Raw genomic sequence first — 24,575 nt, forward strand, 5'->3', positions numbered from 1 at the left:
AATAAAAAGAGGAAACCTTTTATTACAAAAAGAGTAAGTAAATCATTTAACTAAAATCCAATTGATTTTAAAAGCCTCAAAAGTTAACAGAAAAATTAAAAGTACAACAGTCATTTTCTTAGCTGTGTGATTCACATGATGGAATGGATAGAGTTTTTGCTTCATGGAACTCAGAACTTAATTTCTTATGTTGAGTGGCATTTTCTTCTGGAATAATTGTTGAGAGCTATCTAATTGTAGTAAAACTGACAACTCTTATGAAACAATATTTCTTTTATTGTTCTATTGGCACAACACTGCTGGGACGTCTGCTTTGCATGATCACACTCAAGAATCTGGAAAGCCCTCCTGCAGCTTTGCTCTCATGTCGATAGGAGAAACTGTTTTGGAATCAACAGAGCAATGAGTCAGTAAAATCACAAACAGACCACTCATTTCTTACCATGTTCATGTTCACCAGAATACTTTATACCCTAAATCACTGAATGAGAAATTACCACCATATTGTATGTGAATGCATTTAGACTAAGCAGTAACTTAGGACTTAGTGCAGGTCTTAAAACAACTGAGTAATGCAAAGAGGTGTTTAAGTTATCTAAATATATCTAGTGGAAATGAGTGGAAGGTTTAATGAAAACTTCTGTCTGTAGTTTGGGATGAAACATTGGGAGAGAAGAGTCAAATTAGAAGGCTATTGCAACAATCTATGAAAGACATGATGCAGGCCTGGGTTAAGGAAGCAATGAGAGGGATAAGGAAAATGGCAAGGTTTGGGGAAAGTGCAGGAGTTAGAAAAGGAAAAACAGCTGATGTACAGGGTGAAGCATAGAATCTCATCAAGGATGGATAGGATGAATCCCTGGGTTCTGCTTAGTCCAAAGGTAATACAGCATACTGAGAAATGGAAAACAGGAGGAGCAAGAGCTGGAAGAAGAAAATAATGAATTGAATTTTAGACGTACTGCCTTTGAAGTGTTAGAGGGACAAGCAGGTGGGATGGTTAGAGAGTGACCTGGACCATGTAGTTTGGGGAGGTCTGGGTCATAGTTAAGACATGAAGTTGGATAATACTGTAGCGAGAGAGTGTATTGACAGAAAAGATGTTTAGATTGAGGCTGGAACTCTGTGGAATACCCACATTGAAGAGTCAAGTGAAGGAGGACATGCCAGCAGCACAGGCCAGAACTAAGTGGTCAGGGATGTCAGAGTAGGGCCAAAAGAGCCTTTACATCAGATTGAAGAGTTTTGGTAACTGAAAACTTTAAAATATAATGAGAATGAAGAAAAAAAGTAAGGAGGAATTATACCACAGGTGTCATTAATGACCATTGAATTTGATAGTAAAAAGTCACAGGTAACTTTTCTGTGACAATTTTAGCAGAGTGATGTAACTAGGAACCAGATTTCAGTGGCTTCAGAACTAATGGATCGCAAGTCAACAATGACACTGTCCTTTCAAATGCTCAGTTTTATTCCACGGCACCCTTCAATAAGCTGAACTAGAAGCCTATACTTTATCCTTCACCAGCTACTTCAAATATATATCATCTTCTATAGAGTTTGATTACATATACATTTTCTCTTTTCTATTCCTGATATAGATCCTAGTCTTCTCTCAGCTTGCTCTATCCTCTAGCTTGTGTCAGAGTTATCTTCCTAAAATAAAACTGAGCTTGTCATATTTCTGCCACAAACTTTGATGGCCACCTTCTAACCATATGATGAAGACCTAAGCTCTTTGGCATTCAGTCATGACCCGGCCTCCACGTGCGAAAGAGGACTCCTCTCTAGTAATACCAAAATAACTGCACTTCCCTCAACATACTTTCTGTGGCTGCTCTTGCTGTCCCTCTTTATCTGGAACAGCTTTGTGTACTTGCTTTGATTAGCTAACTCTTATTCATCTTTCAGGATTTCAACTAAACATCACACCCTTTATGTGGCTTTCATCGTTGCCTACGGTGGCTAACTGCCACTTCACTATGTGGTTAGAATGTCCCACACAGATTACAATCATAGAATTCCCATACTGAGTTGCAGGTATCTCTATGTGACAGTCTCCCCCTGGATTTTGAGCTCCTGGGAGTCAGAAATGATGCCTTGATCCTCCTGTTCCTTTGCATTTAGTATCCCCTGGCACAGGTGGCTGCCCAAAGGCCTCTTCAGCTGGACTGGGCACTGGAGATGGGAAAGTAAAAGTGCTCAAGAGACAAGGAGAGAACCCAACAAAGAGGTCTGAAGGAACTGGTGGAGGATAGAATAAGGATGCTACATCGTGGGCTAATTTTGACTAGGGGAGACACCTTTAACTATGTGCCTGTGAAGAAGGAGGTCAAGATGGAGGCAGATGGAAGTCATAAGGAACGAAGCGAGGTTCGGGTTGAGGAATCTACTTTCTTTGCTAAATGGTTGGTTGGACAGAGGGCGAGTGTTCAACAAAATTTTGGTTAAAATACTGACAGTGAAGAAACACATAGAATATGCTTGCTTGGAAAGTAGATGTACATCTTAAATGCAGAGACCCTAGAAACGTTTTATGCTGGAACATGCCATCTCTTAAGGATGCATTCATATACTTGAAGTTCTTTTTCGAGGCCAAGTTTTACATGCACTTGTAGCATTTTCTTTGCCTGTGTGTGCACATGATGGTATTTGAAGATCTTTGCTTTTCTGCCAGGCTGCAGGCTGGCCACCAGAGCTGGGAGTGGCCGTGGTGATGTTGCTCTTAGTGGAAACCAGTGAAACATGACTCGTGGCAAGACTGTCTGCACTGTGGGAAGAATAGCTGTAAATCATCTTGAGAAAGGCAGATTTTGTGTTAGTATTTTGCTTACAAAGAATAACATAACATTTGGGGAAGAATGTGCAACATAGGATCCCATAGTTAGATATTAAAATAACGATGAGCTCCACAGCTGGCAGATACTTGCCGAATGTCGTAGCGTACACAGGGATGAATGGGATCCAGGCTATGAAGTAAATGAGCATGCCAAACGTTATGAATTTGGCTTCATTGTAATTCTCGGGTAATTTCCTGCCTTTGTAGGCAAATATGAAGCAAATGAAGGCCAGGATGGCAATATAGCCCAGCATGGTGCCAAAGGCAAGGAGGGACCCCTCCCCACATTGCAGGATAATGACTCTGGGCAAGGACATGTTTTCTTCCACAGCAGGGGCTGCAAAGATTAGCCAGAGTGTGCAAATGACAACCTGGACACCCGTGCAAGTGAAGATGATGAGGACTGGCTTATAGATGCACTTCAGGACGTTCTGTAACTTGGGATCGAAGCTGAAGGCTAGCAGAATTTTCAGGGACTTTGTCAAAATGCAGGAGATGCAGAGAGTAAAGCTCATGCCAAACAGTGTCTGCCGGGTTTTACACGTGAAGTCTTGAGGTTCTCCAACGAAGAAACCTGTACTGGCAAAGTTGAGGAAATGACAGAGAAGGATCACGTAGCAGACCATTAATCCCCCAGATGATTTCACAACAGGTGTATTCAGGTTTCTTGTAAATATTATGCCAACAGCCAGAACAAACACGATTCCCAGTAGGGAGAGGGCCAGGAGCAGGATGGCCAAGGAGTCATTCCAGTTGAGATATTCCACTTCCTTTTCAAAGCACGTTGTGCTCTTTACAGGGGCCCAGTGAGTTTTGTTGTTGCATGAAAGGCAGTGATCCATGTCTAAAAGACAGAGGAGATTCGGTTACATCGCAAACATTTAAACTAGGCAATTGTCCAGAATGCTATAAATAGAATCCTCCTCAGCAATAGTTCTAACTTGAAAATGGCTATAGATAATTGTCGCAATGGTTACTTATTCAAATAAAGCATGCACAGGACCCAAAGAAAGTGAGAAAGGATGAAGGCGAGGGAAAAGGAAGAGAGGGAGAGTAAAAAAGAGAAAGGGGGAAAAAAGCCAGCTAGGCTGTGAGTCTTTAGGAAATTAATATACTCGAGTTAGATGTTAGTCTACTGTGAACTTGCTGTCCATAGCTGGCGGTTCAGGGGCTCTGTTAAGGATAAAGGCTTTAGAATCAGACATATCTTGACTCTTTCTCTTTATCACTTATAATTGCTGCGATCTCGAACAAGTTAATTGAATTTCCTGAGCCTTTTTCCACTTCTCTTTTAAAAAAGACTCTTCCTCACTGGGGTGCTGCTTTCCGTGAGATAATAACTATAAAACGCTTTTTGTGGTGCCTGCCATGGAGCAGACACTCACTGTGGCGGGAACTGCTGTTGTAAATAAGGCTGCAGTTCTTTTAAATCAGAGACAGTATGGCTGGGTCACCCTAAAGCCCTCTCAAAGAGAGAGAACACGAGACTATCATCAATGACAGCTGATAAGAATTAAAGTTTATTTTCCCTCCGGGAGGTAAGGAAGCTTGAGCCTCTCCCACAGGCAGTGATAAGGTTGGAAATGATTTATGCCCAGTCTGACTGCAGGTGCCACCCAGACAGTTGATATCAGAGTGGTTGCATTTGCTCTCCGCTTCCATCCCCTAGTGATAGGGCCCCAGCTACTTCCAAAAAGCGTCATACAGTGCCTACGTCTCTTCCTCCTTAACCTCACAGTTAGCTTGTGTTTCTGTTTATAAACTTCATTCCCTTCCAAGCCTCCTCCTCTTCCAAATCAATTTCCCTGCAAAGGAGTCATTCTTTATTTCCCCTAGTCATTCTTCCCTGTCCTTCCTTGACCATTGCTGCTAGAGTCCTCCATTTTATTCATTCAGTGAACATTTATTGGCCTTGTCTGTGGCCAGCTGTGCACTGGAGACGTCGAAAGGGATAGATGCTATGTTCTAGATTAGCCTAAATCCTTGCTTTTCCTCCAAATTTGTGGTCAGTCTTTTGTACTTGTTCTTGGAAGCAATTTGCCCTGGTTATCAAAAGACAGCCCAGGTTTTATCTTGAAAAACTCTAGTACATCTTTATGGGAAATAAATGCTACATACTCTCTTGGTGTTTTTATTTATCCCACTTGGCAGAGAGTTGCTAGATACCGTATTGCCTGGAACTCCCACCCCCCAATCTCATTACCTAATTATTTACGGAGCAAATCCCATTTCAGTTTGGGGTAAATGGCATTTTTGTAAAACAATGACAGAATATGGGTATTGGAGTGTTTACATTGGGATACTCTTCCCCTTGGAGCCAATAAGAAAAAAAGAATAAGCATTTGGGAGCTATTCTGGCTCTGGGGTCTCAGCGTTTATACAGTGAATAGCAGTGCTACCATAATGAAGGAATATAATGTTTTTAAAGTAGGCTTAATTCCAGGGAAAGTGCCAACAGCCCCTTTTTGGGTTCCAAAGGCTGCTGACCTCTCTCCATTTTCAAATTTGTGTATTCTGCTCTGATTTGTCAAATTATTAACAGGTTCGGCAAATAATCAGGTAGTAGCATCTCATCTCTGTCAACAGTTCATCCCCTTGTCTCATAGAAAGTTCTTTTTTAGGCTCCACTGTCGCCTCTTGGTAGGAATAGTGAGATCTCCAGGGTATGTAAACCTCTGTGCACACAGAGATTTCTAGCACACTTAGTTTAGTGTGCTCAGCATGTATGCATTTACAGTTATTGTGCCCCAACCACAAGTGAGGTGTGTGTGTGTGTGTGTGTGTGTGTGTGAGTGTGAGAGAGAGAGAGATTCATGGCTAACAACTAACAGAGTACAGCCACTGTTTTAAGAACCGCTGGAGAGGAATCCAGATGAGGGGATGACATTTCCCCTTGGAAGATAAGTTACTTTCATATCTCTATTATACATGGCTGTGAGTCTGCTAATATAATGGAAAAAATTCCAAGATAAAATAAAATTTCCCTGGAATTTCATCTAGCAGTAGCATGAGATGCTTTCCCCCCCTGCAAATGAAAAAATAATCCAAAATAGGATTCACGTAAACAAAAAAATCAACTTGAGAGTGACAGTCCAGGTGTGTCGCTGTACATGTTATAGGGACTGTATTACCTGTCTGATTAGTGTAGTGGTTTTCGGGACAGTTCACACATTCATAGCAGCAGGTGTGTTGACTTTTCGTGGTTTTCTTCATTTGCCCAGGACTGCATTCCTTGGAACATTTGGATTGAATTTGCTGCAAAGTGAAAAGAAATTCAAATACATTTTGAAAAGATTCATTCTAACTAACTGTGACTTAATTTAAAGACATATTTACTACATAGATTTTGGTCTTTTTAAAAAATAGTGTCATCTGAAGAAATGTGAACCAGTCTGAAAAACAGAAAATACTGCAGACAGTAAAACTGCCTTGTGGGTTGTTCTGCAGGGCCCACGTCGAACCTGAAATGCCCACACTCCCATAGAATGCTCCGAGAGCACCGAAGGGTTTAACACCGAGATAAGCTGGACCCATTACAGGGACAAAAGCGAAACCTTTCTTCCCAGCAACACAGTTGTTTGTATCCCCCCACATAAGGGACAGCAAAGGCATTCTATGGTATCCATAACTTTGGGAAGTCAATAGATTCAGGATTATCTGATTTGTTGGACTATGAGTTTTGAGGACTCCCCAGAAATGCTGATAGTCCAATTAGCCTGTGTATTGACAAAGGGATATGAAATCTTACCTAACTGATCTCAGGTATTATTAGTTTCTACTACCTCCTTGAAATATTCATGACCCTTCCATCAGAAAGGCAAACTTGTGTCTCTCTTTTCATGGTGGTCATCCCCTTCCATTTAGTCACTAAAGGCACCAATCAGTTAGTTGTCATTGTATCACCTCCCCCTCACTGAGTATCTCTCCTAAAAAGTCTGAAGATAAATCTTGGAAACAGAAAGACAAATTCATTTCTGTCTTTCAAGGAACCAGTTCTTTGCTTTACTGAAACATCAGAAGGGAAATTAGAACAAGGATAGTGGCTTGCAGCATTACTACATTTATTCTCTCATCCAACACATATTTTTTGGTTTCCTGTTATATGCCAGGCACCGCTGTGATTGCTGAAACCACAGCAGGGTTTAAAACACAAAAATCCACGTTCTCATAGACCTTCAGTTCTAGTTGACAAAGTGACAACGAGTGTGACAAAAATAAGCAAAATATGTAGAATGCTAGACAGTGATAAGTGTTAAGAAGAAAAAGAAAGACAGGAGGGTGTTTAAGAAGTATTAGGTTGACACTGCAATTGTAAACGAGGTGACAAAGGATGGACCCCCTGAGATAGTGACGCTTTAGGAGAGGAAGTAAGAAAGCAAACCACAGAGACAGGCAAAGGAAACAGCAGGTGAATGCCTTGAGCTAGAAGAAGGGAAGGTATGTGTGCAAGAGAGAGAAAGCCTGTAGGAGGGGATGAGAGCAAGGGGAAGGAAGGTAGTAGGAGATGAACAAGGGTGGGGGGGGAGGTACGGTGGCAGGTCATGTGAGGTATTTGAAAGGCATTGCCTTTTACTCTGAGAGAAATAGGGTGTGTGGGGGGTTCTGAGCAGAATATTATATTTTATGGGGTTGCCCTGGCTGCTGTTGTAAGAACACACTGAAGTGGGTAACAGTGGAAGCAGAAAACAGTTAGAAATCTATTGGCTTTGTCTGGGTGTCGGATGACAGCAGCTTGGAGTTGGAGTGGTGGCAGCCAAGTAGAGGCCAAAAAGTGTCGGATTCTGGATCCATTTGAAAGTGAAACTTTGATTAGATTTGAAACATAACAGAAAGAGAAGTGACAAGGATTGCACCAGATTTTTCTGTGACCAACTAGAAGGAAGTGGTCATTTATTGAGATGGGGTACTTGTGGGAGCTCAGTTTTAGAGAAAATCTGTGTATGTGACTGTTAGACAGCCAGGTAGATATTCTATCCATTAGGCACTTGTGCATTTATTTGGTTTGAAATTCAGAAGGTAAAAGTCTGGGAGTCATTTGTCTTCTATATAATGACACTGTTTAAATCCATGATCCTGTGCGAGATCAAGAAAAAGTCAAGACAGAAAAGGAGCATCTGAGCTCTGGGCACACTGGTACTTACAGGCAGTGGGAATGAGGAGGAACCGGCCAATGAGACTGAGAAGCAGTGACCAGAGACAGGAAGGAAGTCAAAGTGTGGTTTCATGGAAGCAACTGAAGCATCGCAAAGAGGGGAGCATGATTAGCTGGTAAATAAGATGATTTTGGGATTTATTAACATTGGTGAATTAAACATAAAGGGCTTTGATGGATTGGAAGAAGTAAAAAATTGTGAGAGGAGAGAAACTGGGGCCAGTGATTATGCTGAAATTTTTCAAGGAGTTTTGTCTTAAAGGGAAATAGAGGAATGGGCAGCATGTGGAGGGGAAGTAGGATACCAAAAAGGAGCAAAGGATTTTCTTCTCTTTTTCTAAGAAGAGAGGAATAAGACCATATTTATATCATCATGAAGATAACCTAGAAGAGCAGATATCTGAGGATGGGGGAGAGAGTGGAGAATTGCCAGGGCAATATCCTCGAGTAAGTGAGAGGGGTTGGGATCCAGAGGTCAATGGGAGGAGGTGACTTTGGCTAGGAAAGCAGATAATCTCTTTGCAGCGCCAGGTGGAAGGCAGGGAAGCACTGGAGTTCTCTGATTGTTTCCGTTTTGTTAGAGGTCAGAGGTCATGAATTTAAAGAGAGACCGGTCAGCAAGATGTTCCCTTCCCAAGTTCAGCTACGTGGGGGCTACATTGACTACATAGAGACTTTAACAAGGATTTTGCTTTGGTCAAATGAGAATGACCAAGAGAGAGTAAGGGGACAAGAGAATTGAGGGCATGTGCAAGGGAGAAAACATACAGGTGGATTGTGGAATTTAATGAAAGAAGTTGAGGACAGTGAACAGGCAGTAGGATTACTAGAGGTCCTGTTGGGCTCAAGGACTTTTGCAATTGAGATACCAATTAATCTGAATGCTACAAAGCAACTTACAGCAGAATTACCTTAAGATTCCTGAACTCATTTTTTGTTTCCTGGTTTGTGACAGTGAAGACATCATGTTTCAGGTCATATTGTGCAATCTTGGTGATGGCCATGTGGCCATTGATCTCCTTCCATAGCACAACATCATATCCAGTGTTTATATCCCCATGGGTATCAAAATGGAATAGCTCCCCTCCATCCGTGAATGTCACATTTTTCAGTACACCGAGTAACTGTAAAAATAATTGTAGAAATAAACACTAGTAGCAATATTGTAAGTGTGTACATTATATCAATCATAACACTGCCTTACAAGGCATATCACTTAAAAATGAGAAAAAAAGACACCCTGAATCAGTGAGTGTGGTAACTACTTGTGAAGGTTCTTAAGTACCTGGCAACAATTTGAGAATTCTAGCCTCATTTCTGCCAAGGTCTTGCTCTGTGAATTTGAGAAAGCAAGTCAGTATTTATGGGAGGTAGCTGTTCTCGCCCCTGCCATTGAAACTTGAGCATCTTCATTTTCCCACACTGCAGAATTTCAGAATGAGTCCTCTGGAGCGATGCCTAGGCTCTGATTCTGGTTCTATATTTCACTAGCAGTGTGATCTTGACAATTATAATTTGTCCCTAGAGCTCAGCTTCTCCAGTTGCAAAAGAAAATAAATGAAATCTACCTGGTAGGGTGATTGGGAGGATTACATATAGTTCTGAATGTAAAGACTGTAGCCCAGTACCTGGCACAGATTAAGTGTTAATAAAGGCTATCTTCATACCTGTTAATGCTTGTTATTAGTGAATGGGGATATTGCGCAAATAAAGAAACATACTTTGAGCCTGTCAACTAATAATGTCACCTGATATTCATACAGTACTTCCTAATACTCAAATCTGTGATATCTTTTTATTCCATAACAGCTTGGTGAAGCACATTGAGCAGGGATCACCTTCCTGTTTTCTTATATGAGGACCCTCAGCCAAAGGGTGAAATCGGAGGACACACATCTTGACTTTCATTTTGTGGTCTTTCCATTGCATCTAACAATATATTAATTCAAAGTCTTCTCACTATTTTTTGTTTCTGACTCAAAGTAATCACTTATGTTTCATTGGAGCTGTGGAGGGCAGGAAAATGCATCCTTTTTAATAGTTCATTTTTATTGTATTTTTGTCCCATTATCATTTGCATCTTTTCCTTCTAGAGTCACCATTGGCCTGCGTCACTGGCCCAGTCTGAATGGGTAACCCAAGCCAGTCATTGTCCTGCTCACTGCCCCCCAAATGAAGGCTGAGGGGACAGAGATAAACATCTGGGAGGTAGTCCAGTAACAGGAGCAGCCTGCTCTTGGGCATGCACTGAGTAGCATTCCCGTCAGAGAAGTTGAGTTGATGGGTATACACAGTAGTGTCCTCCCTAAGGCCACACTATGTTACCCCTGTGGGAGGTCTGGATCTTATTATCTCCAGTGGTTTTCACTTCTGCTTCAGTGACTGAATGCATAGCATAGTGACTTCTGAACTCTATTTATAATTTAGTTCATAAAATGTCTTTTTTAATTGAAAGGACAGGAACACAATGCAAAATTACTTTCTCATTACCCAGTTTGTTCAGTGAGCACTCGTGTGCAGTACAGCTAAAACGGTAACTGTTTTATTGACAAACAAGGAGCTACGCTGAGCTTATGCTGCAGAAGAAGAACACAGAGCAGGTTGCCAGTCTCTCTCCACCGCTCACTTGATATATGGTCATGGCTAAGTAAATACCCTCTGTGAACACGCCAGACCTACTCAGTATGTAGGTCTGTGATGATTTGTGGCTTTTCTTGGGTGCAAAATCTATGAAATGAGGCAAAAATTATTCTCTTTTAATGGAATTATTCTTATTTTATTCCTTTTCAGTGAATCCTTTCTGAATGTTTCTTTCCTCCATTTTTTGTCAATAGAAGAAAATCAGGTTATACTTTAAGGTAAATCTATTAGCTATGAAAGTCATGTCAATGACCAAACGTGACTTTAGTAAACTCTCTAAGTATATTGATACTATAATGCATCCTCATAGATTTCATAGTTCTTGTAATGAATGTAAATTAGTGCAACAAATGTAAATTAATTACCATTACGTTAAAGAAGCAGGATATTAGATCTAATCTGGTGAAATCAACCAAAAACAAATCTTATTCTAGCAAATGCATGGAAGAAAAAAATGGAGGGAATAAAAATAAAAGGATAAGTGAGGGCCTGCTGTCTGTGCTCCCACCTCTGCTTCTGTATTGATTTTTCTCCTGTTGCTGGTGAAGCAGTTCACACACAGAAGCCCCAGTAACTCAGTTCTTAGGGAACATGTTCTTTTCCACCTTTGTGTTTGAACTGTAATGGCCACCTGCTTTTTCCAGCATTTAATCAGGTTTTACAGGGTAAAGTTCTGACACATATACGTTCTGTAAATAATGATAACATTGGAGGATGTAAATACACTGGTGCAATTCTATGCTTGTTCTTACAGGAAAGAGGGTGGAGGCAAATAAAACAGTGCATTCATTACTAGTTAAATGCGATAGAACATTTTCTCTGCATTGAGGCAGAATTTAAGCATTAAGCTCCAGTTATTAAGCCATTAAATGCCTTTCCCACCAATTATTTACTTATTTTTCACTGGGACTCTGAAATCCCCTCTAAACCAGCACGGAAAAGTTTAGAGAGTAGGATTTGCATTTTCATTATCAGCTGATTCACTTCTGTATGATAACGACCTGTTTTTGAGAACAAAGTCCCAGGAGGCCACACCAGCTAAGCGGGTGCGGTGGATGTTTCCCACTTCTCCAACTACTCTGATGTTCGCTTTGTCTCCACAAGCCTGCTGTGCTTCTGAAAAGAGGTATCTCTGTGAGGAGTTTACAGAGTAGCAGAGGAAACACCCTTGTACCTCTGACGTCCAGCCCACGTTTTTATTTTTCTTTTGTGAAGTTGTCTGTGGTGTGGTGAAAAGCCCGCTGGACAAAGGCTGGGGCAGTTTCACTACTAACTCTGTGGGTGACCACGGGCCAGAGCCTTATTGCTGAGGTCCCTTCCATCTCTAAATTATTGCAAGTCTCAGTCACCAGTAACACTTCCTCTTGTCATGTCTTTCAGATGGAGAGTAAAGCATATGAGTCCTAATATAAAAACTACAAACAATGTGTGTCTGTGCCTAGTACAGATGGCCCTAAATTTCTTTAGTTATCATTTGCCCACTCACTCCAAAATCACTGTCTTCTTTCAACACATCTCTTCTGACTTCTGGACTAATATCCCCCCACCACCACTACACTAGGATGTCTCATGAGTTTTTCATTTTCAGAGTGGGATGCTTACTATTTCCTGTTCCACCTACACCTCTCCTTTTCACTGTGTTTTCATCTCAACAAATGGTACCAGTTGCCCAAATTTTCAAATGATTTGTGGCACCTTTGCTTCTGTCTATCATCCTTCACACACAGTTTCTCTTCAGATGCCCTCTTCCTCCTTCCTCTTAAATATATGGATGTACCAAGTACAGGGCGGGGCAAAAGTAGGTTTGCAGTTGTATGTGAAACATAGAGTTGATTCTTGTACTATTATTTATTAATTCTTGTATTGCTTTCCATAACACTTGTAAATCGATTTTTGCCTCACTGGTGTATGTCTTTCCGTCCTCATTGTCGTACTTGCAGTATGATGCATCCTTACCTCAGCCTGGATTGCCAGATTGTCCTCTCTCCCTGGAGTCCTGTGCTCTTCCATCAATGCACCCTGCAGGGAGAATGCTGTTTCTATCACGGAAAGCAGGTTCCATCCCTCTCCTGTCTGAAAGTATCTTTAATTGGCTCCCCTTGGCTCTACCACCTCCCAAACTAAACATGTGTTGCAGATGTTTTTATTGGGAGGGGGGTCCCTGTACCAGCAGGATGGGTAGTACCCAAGAGCTTGTGAGAACTACAGATTTTCACTTCTCCCCTGGAACTACTGAGTTAGTATCTGCATTATAATAATACTCCCAGACATTTCAACTGCACATCAAAGTTTGGGATGGTCTAATTGACAAACCCTCCTGACGGATCCTTCACAGACATGCCCCTCCCCGCCCCAGTCACATTTGCCTCTCCTTTCCACAAAAGACTCCGGTTTTGTGGTGCTGTTTTCTGCTTCCTAAAAACACCATGCTGTCTCTCCCTTCTGGGACTTCACTGGAGCATTTCTGCCCTGGCTAACTTCTACCTAGTCATCACATTCCTCAGAGATGTCACGAGAAAGTTCTCTCGGTGGCCAACATGGGATCAGATGCCTCCGTTGTGTGCTTCTCTGCCATCTCGTGTTTATATGTAACATTGTCATTGAGCACTACCCTGCATTGTAGTCAGCGCCTCAGGGTTCGATTGTCCTCCTCACTAGACCGATGAGTCCTTTAGGGATAAAAGTGCCTCCGTTTCTATAATATTTTTGCCATTCAGCACAATGCTTGGAACCTTGAGACATCGAACAAGTATGTGCTAAATTAATGCCTTTACAGAAGTTTGACTGTCAGACATTCTCACCCCACATACTCAGGAACTACCTTGTATATCACCAAAAAAAAAAAAAAAGAAATAAAAAAGGAAGCCAAAGTCACTGATCGCGCTGTCTCTGAGTGCTGCTCACGAATATCACCACAGGTAGGGCCAAAGTAAGGATTATCCTCCAATATTGGGAAAAACTAAATCCTCCAAATTTATTTGGATCTAAAATCATACAGAAACTCTCACTTAAGTATTAGTGAACTTTGCCAGGGGACAAAATTATCTTTAGGAATGTATCTTTGATAGTGATTCTATATGTTGCTGATCTTTTAAATTTAATGTCTGTGGATATTCCCTCATAGAAAGGTAAAATTATTACTTTATTTGTCCTACTGAATATGGGGCAGATGTAGCTCACACACATCATGATGAAAGGAACTAGTCACTCCCCTCTTCCTCCTTTCCAGACTGTTCTTGTTTGTTTCTAGATAAACAGAGTCCCAGGGACATAAAGGATGACCCTGGGCTTCTAGTGTTTAAATAAAACATTTTAGCAGACTCTGCTCACATTGTACTCTCTCCAGTCTTCTCCTCAGAATGTTTGAGATTTATTCCTGATTGAAACTACTTTCCCAGGTTTTGAGGGGATAAACAGCTCTTGTTATTCGTATTTCGCATTCCTTAAGAGGCTTTTTCTGTCTCCTCCCATTTAACCTGTCTCTATGCTGGCCTATTTTCTCTCCATTACTCTTTCTCAATCTCTCATTCCTAAAATTCTATGTTGTGGTTTCATTATGGTGTCCACTTAACTTATAGTTTTTACCAATCCCTTATTAAAAGTCATACTACAAAGAGTATGCTTTCAAACAGACATCTTACAATTACTAGGCACATAAATATATATTTTAAAATAGAGTTGTAATTTGAAAAAGATCCTAATTTCTAATCTTACCTCTTCATTAGGTTTTGTGTTTTGCATTTCCAAGCTGAAAACTAGCTTTAAAATCAGCCAACTAAAACACCCCATGACCATCACATGAGCCGCACAAATGTAAGCTGATCACCTCAGACCTTGGAGCTTGTGTTTATAGGTGTTTAAAGTACAAATTACAAAAGTAGAAATAGCTTGTCCTGGATTCCCACTTGTAAGATCAGAAGAACTGAATACCTTTCACCTTCTTTTCCTTTACACGTTTAAAACAACTATATTTTTGAAACATGATTCTGCCTCAAGGCAGCTAAGTTTGGCTTTGAATACACATTATTGAGTAATTTGTTCTTGATGAGTAAAATTTATCATCATATAAAGCAGCAATTTGCTTTTAAGTGACTTGTTCAGGGACATTTAAAACACAATGGAAAATTTTTACTAAATAAGTCCGCCTTAAGCTTTGAGTTTGTACAAACTAATCAAAGAGAAAAAGGGAAAGTCTTCTTTTATGCAAAATTAGTGAACTGAGGTATCATGGGAGTTGTGATGAGTGACCTACAGTCATTTGAAGAAGACTGGTGTCCTGGAGAGACCGCTCTAGATAAGAGTCATAATTGGAGGCTTTGAGAGCACAAGCCACCAGAGACACCACGAAAAAGAAAGGGCATGGAGAGTGAAGATCCAGACTAGAATCACATTTCTGGCACTTCGTTGCTTAGTTTTCTAATCCATAATATTTAGTAATTATAAAAAGAATCATTAAGCATGCTTGATCTTGTGTTTGTTAATAAGAGCATTAAAGGAAGTAATTCTTAATGAAGGCTTAAAAACTGTAGATCAGATACAAATCCATGAACTCAAGGAAAATAGCACTATCAACAGAATTTTCTATGAAATAAGAAGGAACACAACTTTGGTGGGTCAGAGTAGTGGGTGCGGGTAAAATAACTGCTCTATTATCCTGAAGAACAAAAGCAAATGGTGGAAAAGCAGGTTATCAAGCACTGAAGGTATCTCCTACTAAAAGGAATGTTAAGAGCTGTTCGTGTAACTCTGCAAATTAAACCAGTGAAAGAGATGGAAGAGATTATGGTAGGGGGATTTTCTTGGGGTATGAGTTAGTACCTCCCATGGTTGAAAGGCGTTGGGCTTCTGGCAGTCTCGAGCTTGGCACAGGTCCCGAAGGGCATAACCGAGGGCAAACATGGCAAGCTGAATACTGTGAACAAGTCCTGGCTCAGTGTAATCCCACAGAATGTCATTTCTCAGGGAGAAGTTCCTGTCTGTATCCTTGTGAGCCTCGTAGGCCAAAGTCCCATGAGAGTGGTCGGAAATGCATTGACTGAAATCACTGTCCTTGACGTGAGCACAGGCAGACAAGAGTATGGCATATTCATTTAAGGGTTTGTTATGATCTCTGGGAAACATATGCAGGCTTTGAACAAAGGACCGGAAAGAGGAAACGTTCCCTTTTCTAAAGGAAAACCCCACAACTTTGCCAATCCTTTTAACGTTAGGAATGGTGGTGATCTTGGTAGCAGTCGACCAGTTATCACTGGCAATCCAGACCTTGTTTACATTCCTTTCGATGGCTTTACTGAAGAGATTGAAAACATGGACTTGCCCCAGAAACACCACAATGACATTAACATGGGCTTCTGCTATGATTTTCTCAAGTGTCTGGTTGATCCTGGTTTCAATGGTGTCATCTGAGAGGAAGGCTGGGATAACTTCTTCGAAGGCTATACACACGTTATTTGCCATGGTCTGAATTGCAAAAGTGTCGAGGGCCAGTCGTCCATAGTCATCATCTGTGGTTATGATGCCAACCCAGTTCCATCCAGACTTCTGAATCAGGTGGGCCATTGCTTTGGTTTGATAGAAGTCACTGGGCACCGTCCGTAAAAATGAAGGAAAGCGGATTTTGTCACTTAGGATTTCTGCCGTCGATTTGTAACTCACCTGGAAATCGATAGTATCTTTTAGTTATGGGGTCGAAGAGCTCCAGACGGCTCTTCATAGCAGGTGTCCCTCTCTTTGATTTCTGTGGGTTTTCATAACCTTTTAAAAGTTCTCTGGCCCTTTTCATCCTTCCCTTTCAATGAACCCCACATAACTTAAATCATGATATTTAGTAGCTGTTTAGAGCCATTGCTCGCCAATCACCCCATATTGTGTGCAGGACAAGCTTTTTGAGTGCTCAGGCTCTCTCTTATCTCTTTATGTACACTGCTATATCACAGGTCAGAGCCAAGAGTGGATACTATTTAAATACTTAGAGGTAAACACAGGAAAAATGCAGTAAGTCAAATAAGCAAATTGCATTTTGGAGCACTTAGTATGTTCAAGATTTTGTCTAACTTACAACTTGAGGGATTTTTATTTTAGAGGAAATGAATCACTCAGCCAAATACTCATCCAGTTCAGAGCTCAGCCAACTTTTTCTCTAATGGACCAGATACAAAATAGTTTCCATTTTGTTGGTCACATGTGGACTCACATACAATCTCCTTTTTTGTTACAATATTTAAAGTATACATAATAATCATTTTTAGTTCAACATCTTAAGAGATTGTGAGCCACATTCAGACTGCAGGCTGTAGTTTTTGGAGCTTTGATCTAGTCAAATAAACATCAGCACCTGGGGAGACCTCCCTGATGTGTGCAAAGGTTTGCCTGATTTACAGGTGGAGTCTTTTGGAGAAAGTAGGGGCAATGGGACTGGGGGGTTTGTGCAGGATCCATCAGGAGGGCTGTGTCAATGAGAGCATTTCAAACTGATGTGCAGTCGAATTGTCTGGGGATATTGTATAATGCAGACACTGATTTAGTCTAGTGAGAATTATAACCTTCTATGCTACAATTGCTCTGTGTCACTTGCTTGGTGAATGCTAATAATAATAATTATGGTTATTTTCACTATTTAGATCAGCCATGTGGTAAGATGGAAAAACAATAGGCTTTGGAGTCAGACTGTGTACTTAAGTAAATTCAGTGAAGTTAACATTCCTTACCTAGGAGTCTCGTGAAGATTATAGGAGAGCATTTAAATGGACATTAGCCGTGGTAGACCTTCACTAAACCTTAGCTCCCCTCAGTACCTAGCATCGCTATACCCACCTGTGCTGTGAGAGCTGGGCCTCTGGAAAATCAGTTTTACCCATGAAGGGTCCCCCTTTTTTATGTGGTATGTCATGGAAATTATATTTTTACATTAAACAGTTATTGTCAAAAGAATCTACTTAGCTTACTTATCACCTAACATACATAGTCTAAAAATTTTGAGCCGAAGCCTTATCTTTGAGATATTTGGGTGAATAATTCTTTTGTTTTATCATTTTGGATTTAAACTTTTTGTTATCAACTTCATTAGACCATAGCACAATGGAACTCCTGAGTCTTTCATGGGTACAGACACTTATTAACACTAGCTCCAGAAAGTTATATATTTTGAACTCTTTTGCATGCTTATACAGTTTCACTTCTACCAGACTGGTCATTTCCTGATTGTCTGACTCTAAGCCCTTTTATTTTCTAACATTTGGCTTCTAACCTTCCTTGAGCTTAGAAAACAATGACCTATTAAGTTGCACAGTGACCTGACAGGAAGGTAAGTAGCTCAAAACTAAAGTCAAGGGGATTTGCTTGACTCTGAGTAATATGCAGAAACTTGTTGCAGTGCTCTGTAAAATCTATTTTGTTTGTTTAGAGACACTTTTGTTTACTCCCTGGTTATTGGCTTGTATTACAGAGATATGTAGTTCCACAGTCTCTGTTCAATGCCTTCTCATCAGACTCAGAACAAATGCAAATCACACCACAGCTTTCAAGATGCTACGTGACCGGCCTTTGCCTCTTTCTCAACAAATGCACCTCTTACCCTGCTCATTTCTGCTCAGCTAATCTAGCCACATAGACCTTTTTGTTATTCTTTGGACATGCCAGCTGTGTACTTGCTGCTTTTTTTTTTTTCAGTCCAGATGCTGTCCTTCCCTCTTTCATCTGCCCTGGGCTGCTGTTTCTCATTCAAGTTTTAAGCTAAATATCATCTCCTCAAGAATTCTTCTTTGACCTCCATTCCCCTTACTTCTCACTTTCCCTCCTGTTTTCTTCATCGCACTTGACGGATGTTATTTCAGAAACAAGGCAGTTGAGGTCTTCAGAGGTTTGTGTCTGGTCCAAATTATGCTAAAAACTGTCAGACACCAGACATGACAGATTGGGAAATGACTTCCCTCTTACTGCTTTGTCCACTATCTGATCTGTATAGAGAACATGTTTTTTTAATTAAGAGAAAGGAAAGTAAAAGCAAGTTTCTAACTAGTTTACCAGGTTACCCTGACCTTTCACAAACCCAGCGTAGGGAGGTAGAACAAAACCTACCTGTGGCATGAGCTGTAAATTCAATATCCTGGAGACAGCCATGCTTATTTCTGAGTAGCCAGCCCCTATGACAGCCTTCACCCTTGGTATGTAACTAGAATAGTCACACTTAAGCTCCACAATTTCTCTCGAGCAGTTGAACTTGGAAAGAAACCTCAGAGCAGCTGCCATTGCCACCGTGACTTCCGCGCAAGTGTCATAGATTTCGTACCCCAGTTTGACTCCAGGTAATAATGTTGAATTATTGATCATCTCGATGCTGTGTATCATGGCAAGCATTTGGAGAAAAACTGATATTTCAAACCTGTTGAGAAACAAGTATTTCTTGAAATCAGAATATAACTTTTCTTCAGACATGGTGATATCTCATTTTATCCACATCTCTGCCTTAAAATAGACAATTTCTGGATCAGTGAAGCTAATCACTTAAAGGGTCTAAACTTATTTATTCAAAATTAAAAAAAACATTTTATTTATTTATCTCTAGAGAGGAAGAGAAGGAGAGAAGGAGAGAATATCAATGTATGGTTGCCTCTCGTGAGTCCCCTGCTGGGAACTGGCCTGCAACCCAGGCATGTGCCCCGACTGGGAATCGAACCGAGATCCTCTGGTTCACAGGCCCTCGCTCAATCCACTGAGCTACACCAGCCAGGGCAATTTAAATTTTTTTTTTGATGGAAACCTTTCTAAGAAGTATATAAAACCCATAGTTTCTCAAGTGGATTCTGTGGATCAGGATTTAACCTTGTTTTAATGAATTTTGGGATACTTTTTGAACACTCAGTTTAATATTCTGCAGTATGAAGATGTGCTTGATTTTTTTCTTTTTGAAGTTAAATGTCAGCATTTTATTGCTGTCCAAGCACCTGCTTTTTAGGTTCAGAGGCTGTCTTTTCATTTTATGATTCTAATCTGTTGTAGTTGGAAACCAGATTAGTGTCTCTTAGAGATAACTTACCAAACGGGCTCTGAATAAAGTCCCAGGAACCTTCTCCTAGATAGAGTAGACTGTTTTAGTTCCAAGACATAGCTATTGACTATTTCAAGGGGCTTTTCTGATTGGCTTCTGGATTTGCAACTATTCCAGAGCGCTGAGTTGTTTGATTACTGATTTACTGTTACATTTATTTCATCCACTACCATATACAAAAGTTTACGACTGTAGCCTAAAACATAGTAAAGGCTGATTCATGTTTTTAAATGAATAAAGGGAGATACTATTGTTCAGGGTTTTGCTATTATTTTACAGTTTTCTTCTACTTCATTGAGTTATGATAAATTAAATAAAACCATTTGAATAATATTATTTGTCATTGTGGATTACCTAAATTTGAAGTTTCGCAAATTTGCATTGTTTTAATTTAAAGACACAAAGAAGGAAGGTTAAAGCAAGGCATTGTCTGCCTATTAAAATGCATAATATGTTCAGAGTACCCCACATGTTAGTTCCACGAGCAACAGAAACTCTTTGGTGTATTCACCTCAATAGCCCCAGTGCCTGGAATTGGGCCTTGTTGACACAGGCATTTAATAAATAGTTGCTGAACGTTGAATGAATATTTATCTCAAGAAGTAACAATAAGGTGAAAGCATGTTCCAGTTAGTAATTTATTTTCTGGAATAAATTTGCTTATTAGATCAAATCATTCTTTAGTGTTTTCCATTCTTAATTACTGGCCTACAATTGTGGGTTTTAAATCTGTAGTCACTCTTTGAGTACCAGTTTAGTGCTCTGAAAATCTTTATTAATTATTGAGCTACACTGGCCAGTGCTGTTTCCTGCTATTCTTGATAATCAATAATCATGATGACAGTGGTTCAACATGCTCAACTTTTGAGTAGAATTCCAGGAAAGAACTTCAGTGTGATATAGGATCATATTTTATCTGAAAGCATTCTTAGGTAAAGAGGGCTTGGTAAATACTTTAAAAAATTAAGTATAGTTGGTATAAAACATTAAGTACTTTTTGATAGAAAAAAAGGGGGAAAGAGGAGGTAAAATTCACACACAAAAGCATCAAGAAAGAGATCGGGATGTCAGAGGTAAAAGAAGCATCAGGGCCACACTGCCACAGCTACCGAGGCTGCCACCTGCACCCTTAGAGGTTCTCTGGTCCCTTATTTTACAGATGATGAGAACGTTGGAACTTGGAACTCCAAGAGTTTAAGCAATTTGGTTTACCCTGAAATTAAAATTTGAATTCAACTGTCCTGCTCTCTTTAAAGAAAATTCATTTGTAGTTTTCTCTACCCAGCTTTCCTTCCCCATATGACCTGGTGCTTGACGTCTTTTCTGTCGTCCAGCTTTCACCATGCATGTAAAGTGTTTCTTGAGGAAGGAGCACTTTGAGCTAAAGTAGAGCCTTAATTTACCATAAAATAATTAGATTTTTCTCAAGAAGGAAATAGAGTGTTAACAAAAATAATAGTGTAGAGAAAATATTTAAATGTAGTGTATTTTTAAACAAATAATTAAATAACAGATTCATGTTTAAAACAAGGTGCATGGTGTGAGTGATAGAAACACAAACATGTTAGTATGTGTGTTGCGGATAGTCTACGTCTTCTTATTGGTTTTCTCAAGTGACTTCAGGGATTATTTTGGGGGGTAAAATACATATAAATATATTAACAAAACATTCATTGCTTCTGCACTTGGAAGTTAGTTATGCATATGCCACTGTTGTATCTCTCTTTTAGGAAAGCAGAGCAAGACTACGTCAACTTAAAAACATGAGAGTTTAAATTTTTTTAAATTAATTCTTGTGCAAGTACAGTTTATGAAAACAAATTAGATGTCGGTACAAGTATACATTTATATATTTGGAAATTTAACTGTGTTTTTTTAAGGCTTTACTCACCCAACACACTTCCGGATGTCTGGTCGTCTGGGATAGTCCTCTGAGGACAGCATTTTATCATGAATGGCGAACAAACCTCCAATCATGACGTGTCCCGGAGAAGTGGCAGCCACAAAGTCATCAGGGCTCCGACAAGGCTGGGAAGTAGCAAGAATAATCACACAGCACGTAATCAGTACAATCAATAATGCCATGTTTCTATCTCATTTGCTCACTTCATGCAAGTTCTTAGGGATCGTTAAGCTCACGGAGTGCCCACAACACGTTCCTATTTCACCTGTAAACCATGTAAGGTATAGTTCAGTGTCCAGGGCCAGAAACACTCAGTATTCAGATACTTGATGATAGTCAAAACATTTCTTCACCAGTAAGAACACATCAACCTTTCTAACACCCCTTTGTTAGACATGTGTGACAGCAGGAACGCTGGGCGAAAACTGGCAGAATTAGAAACACAGGGACAGTTTTGCACTTCAAGGGGTATCCTCTTCAAGGCACGAAAGTTTTAATGTAGTTTATAAACTGTTCATAAAGATAGAATCCTACTTTGATTTTCTTGGAAAAGCTCTATTTCAAAAAATGAAATTCAGTTGAGTTTAGGTATTTATCATGTCCTGTTTATATGTGCTAGAAATAAGTAGCTTTTGTAGTGATGAAATGAGATGAAACTTGTCTGGCACAGTGTTTTGCTTTGAACAAGAAAGGCTTGTGATACATCATTGACTCTTCTGCAGTCTGTGGGCTTTGTTTTGATAAATTTGGAACTAGTGTTAGGCTATCTGTTTTTGAAAGCTTAGGAATCTGATCTAACATAATCTTATGGATCTAATTTAGAATTTATAAGAGATAGATTAACTTCAGTAGCTTAGACACCATTAAGAAAAAGGGCAAAATTATGAATTTTACATTTTAAAATCAATCTTATTCAAATATTGTATTATTAAGGAACATACGATAGGCAAGCAGTTCCAAATCGAGTATATCCAGTTTGTTGGATAGGTATCAGATATGTTTAAGGAACTTCAGAAAATAAAGGAGCACAGTGATTGTTATGGTATTTCTCATCATCCAAACCAGCCTTAGTTTCCATTGGCATGTGGGGTTGTGCCATGTGAAGAGTGGAGAAGTTATAGCCCTTCACACCGTGTCAAATGTATCCTTACGTCTCACCACTGTCACCAGTGGCAGGATTTCCTCTTAGGAACCCAACTAGTTAACTTTAGTTGTCCGGAAAGTTTAATAAACATACATGAATTTGAAGACTCTTCAAATGTTTTATATTTCCATTTTAATTTTAATATTCATTTGCATATGCCAGTGCATGTGTACATTTGGGTAAATTTATGTTTTTATGTTTTGTAATTAAGGTTATTTTGCTCAGATAACCTGCAAGGTCTTCTGTAATTGCAAGTCCAAAGATGAGCTTTGGTAAATACACTGAAAAATAAGACATTAAAATAGTTGTTCAGCGAAAGTATATAATAGGTATTAAGTAAAATAAGACCCTCATGTGACCATATTGCTCAGATTCAATTCTTATTTTAAAAATTAATGACAAAAGTTATGCTGAGCAATTTCTCTAAGGATGTAGCTTTAAGAGCCTGCAGCACTGGGAAGAGCCTCCTGGTGAACACCACTCACAAACCAAAAGCAGAAACTCCAAGTTCCCACTGCTTTCCTCCAGAAAGAAAATGTGTTTGGGAAATCAGTGACACCTGCTTCCCTATTGATTCATTCTCTGCTCTTCACTCCTAATGAGGTGCTATCGTAAGCACCTGGCTGATTGTAGACCCAACAAACTGTTCACTACTGACTTATTTGTTTTCAACATACTTCATCAGGTTCATAGTTCATGTGAGTGTCACGTGTTTGTGTTTTAAGGATAAATAACCCTTTATATGTGCTGCACATGCAGCTCTTAGTTTCAATCCAATAGCAAGAAACAGGCCAAAATAAATGATAAGTAACTAGATAACAAACTAAGAAGCTATGTCATATGAACAGCTTATCAGGGAAAAGACTGCAAGATTGCTCAGGAATAGGAATACTTGAATACATAGGTTTCATATGAATTTAGGCAAAAAGAAAAGACTGGCAATTTGGAGTAGGAAAGAGGACATTGTGTAAGAAACACATTTGGGTCTTCTCCCTGGAGATTCCAATCAACAAGTTTAACCCCTTAAACAAAGGCAGACAAATTTGGTCAGACCAGGTTAGTGAATTATTGCAGATCTGGCTGCTTCGGTTGGCAAGCGTCATCAAAAGGGTTTTTTTTTTTCCCCAAAGTTTACTTGTAGAGAGGGACACTGGAGCTACTGAAAACAAACAGGTAGAAACCTCTCATGATTGAAGGAGACAGTATTACAGATAACTATGTTAGGAAGATAACAATTCTACTTATGACTAAGGTGTAAAATCGAGTTGCTTACAGTCAGTTGACCAATAGTTTCGTTTAGCTCTTTGAATCCATTAGTTTGTCCTCCAATACTGTACAAATGAATGTGTTTAACTCTTTAAATCCGTAAAGTAGAAAATGAGAGTTGGAAGCAAATGAGGTTTAGTCATAAATATATTGGTTCTGAGAGAGACTACTATCAAATTTCTTAAGTTACTATTAAAGGTACACTGATTATGTAGCAATTCCATGCTTTGGGGAACTGAAGAGAGAACTTGCATCATTTATACTTGCAATTCTATTCTGAGGCTTGCTTTATCTAAATTAACCTCAGATAATTATCTGACAATGGGTCAAAGTTATTTTTCACTTGCCAATAAATGCTTTTATTTCTTGGGAAAGAGGTATATAGTAAACCGTGCCTAGAGTATACTCATATTCAGTACTCATTGAGTGTCTACTGTGTGTCTGCCACTGTTCTATTAATAAGGTGCTGGGAACAGAAGTGAACAAGACAGGAAAGAAAACCCCCCTTAGAACTCTATATTCTAATAGGGGAGGCAGACAATTCTACAAAATACATGTTTTAAAATTAGAAGGCATTAAGAAGGT

At 39.7% G+C, this 24,575-nt stretch overlaps 1 protein-coding gene across 1 annotated transcript; it reads right to left on the reverse strand.

Moving 5' to 3' along the window:
* Positions 1 to 1,741: 1,741 nt before the first annotated feature.
* GPRC6A (G protein-coupled receptor class C group 6 member A) lies at positions 1,742 to 21,839 on the reverse strand. Its single transcript, XM_037065109.1, has 6 exons — positions 21,569 to 21,839; positions 18,708 to 19,011; positions 15,450 to 16,286; positions 8,903 to 9,115; positions 5,971 to 6,094; positions 1,742 to 3,683 (listed from the first exon to the last, which is right to left on the reverse strand). Exons 1-6 carry the CDS (start codon positions 21,760 to 21,762, stop codon positions 2,569 to 2,571), a joined length of 2,787 nt encoding a protein of 928 aa, XP_036921004.1. The 5' UTR covers positions 21,763 to 21,839; the 3' UTR covers positions 1,742 to 2,568.
* Between the last annotated feature and the right edge of the window lie 2,736 nt (positions 21,840 to 24,575).

This window comes from Sturnira hondurensis, unplaced genomic scaffold (genome assembly GCF_014824575.4).
Source record: "Sturnira hondurensis isolate 20B ecotype Veracruz unplaced genomic scaffold, ASM1482457v3 Scaffold0015596, whole genome shotgun sequence".
Classification (NCBI taxonomy): Eukaryota; Metazoa; Chordata; class Mammalia; order Chiroptera; family Phyllostomidae; genus Sturnira; species Sturnira hondurensis.